Source organism: Sinocyclocheilus anshuiensis, unplaced genomic scaffold (assembly GCF_001515605.1).
Source record: "Sinocyclocheilus anshuiensis isolate Anshui unplaced genomic scaffold, SAMN03320099.WGS_v1.1 scaffold988, whole genome shotgun sequence".
Taxonomy (NCBI): Eukaryota; Metazoa; Chordata; class Actinopteri; order Cypriniformes; family Cyprinidae; genus Sinocyclocheilus; species Sinocyclocheilus anshuiensis.
The window spans coordinates 548,564-553,243 of NW_015548246.1; the positions used below are offsets into that span (position 1 = coordinate 548,564).

The 4,680-nt window shown below is 34.4% G+C and overlaps 1 protein-coding gene across 1 annotated transcript; it reads left to right on the plus strand.

Annotated features, from left to right (window-relative positions):
- The first annotated feature begins 924 nt into the window (after window positions 1-924).
- dnajc19 (DnaJ (Hsp40) homolog, subfamily C, member 19) lies at window positions 925-4,680 on the plus strand. The gene is made up of 6 exons (XM_016442711.1): window positions 925-1,057; window positions 1,549-1,600; window positions 1,705-1,775; window positions 1,871-1,950; window positions 4,381-4,451; window positions 4,547-4,680. The coding sequence occupies exons 1-6, from the start codon at window positions 1,055-1,057 to the stop codon at window positions 4,615-4,617; spliced, it is 348 nt and encodes a 115-aa protein (XP_016298197.1). The 5' UTR covers window positions 925-1,054; the 3' UTR covers window positions 4,618-4,680.

The window sequence follows — 4,680 nt, forward strand, 5'->3', positions numbered from 1 at the left end:
AGCCATAATTATGGTGAAAAATGAAATTATGACAACAAAAACAATTATGACAAAAATCAAAGTCAGAATTTTGAGATTAAAAAGTAAAAATTATGAGATACTAAGTCATAGATATGGCATAAAAGGGAGTGGGATAGTGGAACAAAAGGTAGACACTTTCATCATGTTCAAGAGAAAGTAGGTCAAGAAAGAAGAAAGTTTGGCAACAGGAAAGAAGACGTTTTAATGTCAAGAATGCGTATTGGACATTGTCTGTTAAATCAGTGTCTGTATAGAATGGGGAAGCATGAAACTGGAAAGTGTGACAAATGTGGTCATGCAGAATCAGTAGAACATGTACTTATAGAGTGTGTTGCATATGAAGGAGCAAGATTTCAACTAATTCAAGCTTTAGGATCATTCGGAATAAATAATTTGTCACTTCAGGTTCTGTTAGGAAATGGCCCAAAGCAATCAAGAATATTTCATGAATTAATTATTTTCTTAAAAGAAACAAGACTGATCAATAGAATTTAGGATACAGTTGTAGTAAATAAAGCGGGAATAATTGGCGTTGTATTTTTGTTTGTTTTTTTTGTTTTTGGTTATAGTTCTCAAACTTCCAATCATTATGCGCTCCACACTCCTATCCAGTAGGTGGCGGGAATGCACCATTTAAGTTGGTTTGCCAACCGCCATTAAATTTAAAAGAAGAAGAAGAATAATTTTTTTTACTGTTACTATGGTTACCTTACACTTCTGCACAGCATCAAACCAAGAAGCTCTAAAAAACTTGTACCTACTTTGCAACTGACTATTTACGACGACTGTTACTATGGTTACCTTACACTTCTGCACAGCATCAAACCAAGACGCTCTAAAAAACTTGTACCTACTTTGCAACTGACTATTTACGACGTCAGTTCGGGCGTTGCGACGTGCTGTCTCGTTTTGCGGCAGGTCGCTCTCTGAAGTTCAGAAGCCAGCATAACGACACATGAATCTGACATTAGCAGTCAGTAGTGATTGAAGTTATGATTACAGACGATCGCAACACAGGATCTTAGCAGAGGAAATGGTAAGTAATCCCTCCTTCACTTTAACACAGTCTGACGGGATTTTATCGCTTTTATTAAGTAATTTAGAAGCAAATTAGATGTAGCATTAGCACATTGCTAACTGATAGTGACTTTCAGTGCTGTTACTGACTGACTGTCTAAACAAATCATTCGCGTTTGTAGATATTTGACATATAAATGCATTTTGACATACGTTCAAAACCTGTTTTTTTATGTTTATTTATATGTCATCTTCACAATATAAAACATGAAGCTTCAAGTGAAACTTTTGCAATCTGGATATGAGTTAATATTGTCTGCCTTGTCTGTAAATTGTGAGAACTGTGAGATATGATTATGATACATGTAATCAATGCAGTGGATGAGAAATAGTCTGTAAGGGATCTGTTGTGATTGACGTGTCTTGATGCGTGGTTGCATTCAATAATGCAAATTGCCTCTCAATTAATGCAAATTGCACAATCAAGGATTATTGTTGTATGTGTTTTAGGCTAGTACCATGGTGGCCGTGGGCCTTACCCTGGCAGCAGCAGGGTTTGCAGGTATGATTCCAACAAAATATGAGAAATCTGCACAGGAACATGATACATTTCCATCCGTTGATTAATTAAGCCTGATTGTTTTCTAATTTTTTCCATTTTTACAGGTCGCTATGCAATGCAAGCTATGAAGCATATGGAGCCACAAGTGAAACAAGCTCTGGAAGCATCCACATCTGCAAGTTATATTTTTCATATCATATAATCCATATTTTATCCCAATAAACTCATACAATTGTATTTTAACAAACGCAAATTATATATGTGTGACAGGCTTTTGGTAGCGGATACTACAGAGGTGGTTTTGAACCAAAGATGGCCAAGAGAGAAGCTTCGCTTATTCTTGGCATCAGGTAGTCTGTTTTCACGAATGATGTATTTGTCAATGAGAAAAATATCTTGTTATACTCTAAAACTGCTCATTTTAAGTTTACATATAGCCTATATTTGCGCAAAATAATACACATATTTAATACATTATAATCACTGTGTTATCAGAGGATACATGTGTTTTAATATATAATAAAAATAGATATAATGTATAAAAATTTTTTTAGATCCCTATTCCTGTTTTCCACCCTGTTAATATGTACTTTGTTTCACTGAAAATTTCCACTGTTAGTCTGAATTTAAAGGGATATCAATTAACCCTGACACATCACAGAACTACAGCTGTTTATTTTACACCATCTTCATTGTTTCCTGTTAGATTCCACCCTGTTACACAACACTCTAAAATATATTACAGTGTGGTTGGGTTTTTTTTTTTCAACCGTTATTCTACATTTCATAATTCAAATGTAAAATGTGCTTAATTTTACTTTTCCACCATGTTAGGTTCCATCCTATTACACAACACTCTTAACACCGTGTCTACACCGGACGCAACAGCTAAAGTCTGTCTACACTGGACATGACAAAACGGCAGTTAAAAATCATTTGAACTTTGTGTCAGTACGTCATAAATTGAACGCAGCATTAGTTTACTGTCGGGGATTTGTCGTGTCGCGCCGCATCCAGTGTAGACGGCATCACTGATTATAATGGATTCTATTGTATTTTGTCGCACCGCGACATTTGCATCCAGTGTAGACACAGTGTAAAATATATTACTGTGAGGTTGATGTTTTTTTTTAACCCTGTTGTTCCACATTTTATAATTCATATCTAAAATCTGCTTAACCTTATTTTACATCACTTATATTTGCACCATGTTAGGTTCCAATCTGTTACACAACACGCTAAGATATATTACAGTGCGGTGGTTTTTAATTGTAATCAGGGAATATTGTAAGTTTCATCGTGTTACACAATAGCGTATATTACGATGTAGTTGATTTTATTAACAGTCATTAATTTGTAATCAAGGAATATGTCCAACTGTCGAAGTAGAAATTTGAGTGTTTCTTCAAACCTGTTATTCCACATTTCATAATTTCTATCTACAATCTGTTTAATCTTACTTTATATCATTTACATTTCCACCATGTTAGGCTCCATCCTGTTACACAACAGTGTTTATTACAGTGTAGTTGTTTTCAATAACAGTCATTAATTTGTATTTAAGGAATATGTATAACTGTCAAAGAAGAAATGTAAATGTTTCTTTTTACAGTGCGGTGGTTTTTAATTGTAATCAGGGAATATTGTAAGTTTCATCGTGTTACACAATTTATTACAGTGTAGTTGTTTTCAATAACAGTCATTAATTTGTATTTAAGGAATATGTATAACTGTCAAAGAAGAAATGTAAATGTTTCTTCAACCCTGTTATTCCACTTTTCATGATTTATTTCTTAATTTACGTCATGCACATTTCCAACATATTTTGGTCCACCCTGTTACACAACAGTGTAGAATATTTTATACATAGCTGTTTTTAATAAAGGTCATTGATTTATAATCAGATAGGCACAACTGACGAGGTGGAAATTTGAGTATTCATCCCTGTGATACCACATTTATGTATTTCCAAAACATTTTCACTTTAAGTTCCATCCTATTACACAACAATGTAGAATATTGTATTGTAGTTTCTAATAACGTAATTTGTAATGTACATCTGACAAACTAGAAATGTGAGCGTTTTTCAACCCTGTTACTTCACATTTCATTTAAAACATCTGCTTAATCTTACTTTACAGCTTTTACATTTCCACCAAGTTTAGTTCCACCACTACACAACAGTTTAGAATATATTACAGTGTAGTTGTTATTAGTAATGCTCATTAATTTGAAATCAGAGAATATGTACAGCTGACAAAGTTGCAATTTGAGTGTTTTTTTTCAACCCTGTTATGCCACATCTTTTCTAAAATCTGCTTAGGAGCCATTCACACAAAATGCTGTTTTTTTCCTGTTTATTATAAGAGCATGTTGCAGTTGTTGTCTGCCCTGAACTATAAAAACATTGACAGCCAATCAGAATCCACCTGATTTAAAGAGCTTGAGCATTTAAAGCGGCAGATGACATACATGCAGCACATTCTTTTAATAATGTTATCATGCATTGGTGTGGGTACTAATAGTTATCGTTATAGTTTTTGTTCTTGGTGTGAACAGGCCTTTATTGTTATAGCTGTGGAGTGGATTTAACTATTCTCTTAGAACAAGAAGGATTATTGGAACTTTATAGGTATCGTCCTTGGTGTGAACGGGCCTTTAATCTGCTTTCTAAGTCAGAAGCCCATTAACGTGCATGGTAATAAATCCAATCCAAATGATAGTATAATAGAAGGGACTGTACAAAATTTGACCCATGTGAATTTCATTCTTTCCTTTAGTCCTACCGCTAACAAAAACAAGATCAGAGAGGCACACAGAAAACTGATGATTTTAAACCATCCTGACCGAGGTGAGACTCAGTGTTTCATAAAATGCAAAAGCTACAAAACTCGGCAGGATTTGAATTCCTCTGAGCTGTCAGTGTTATTTGTTTCTTTTCGGCAGGAGGATCCCCATATCTGGCGGCAAAAATCAACGAGGCTAAAGATTTACTTGATGGACAGATGAAGAAATAGATTAGAGCCCTGTCTGATGCACTTGAATTCTTACGTGATCATTAAACACTATCTTGTCATCTA

Excerpts from the sequence above, each read along its gene's own strand:
- dnajc19 (XM_016442711.1), top strand. Across the intron at positions 1,776-1,870 it reads CTCTGGAAGCATCCACATCT|GCTTTTGGTAGCGGATACTA; the intron begins GCAAGTTATATT and ends TATGTGTGACAG. Across the intron at positions 1,951-4,380 it reads TCGCTTATTCTTGGCATCAG|TCCTACCGCTAACAAAAACA; the intron begins GTAGTCTGTTTT and ends TCTTTCCTTTAG.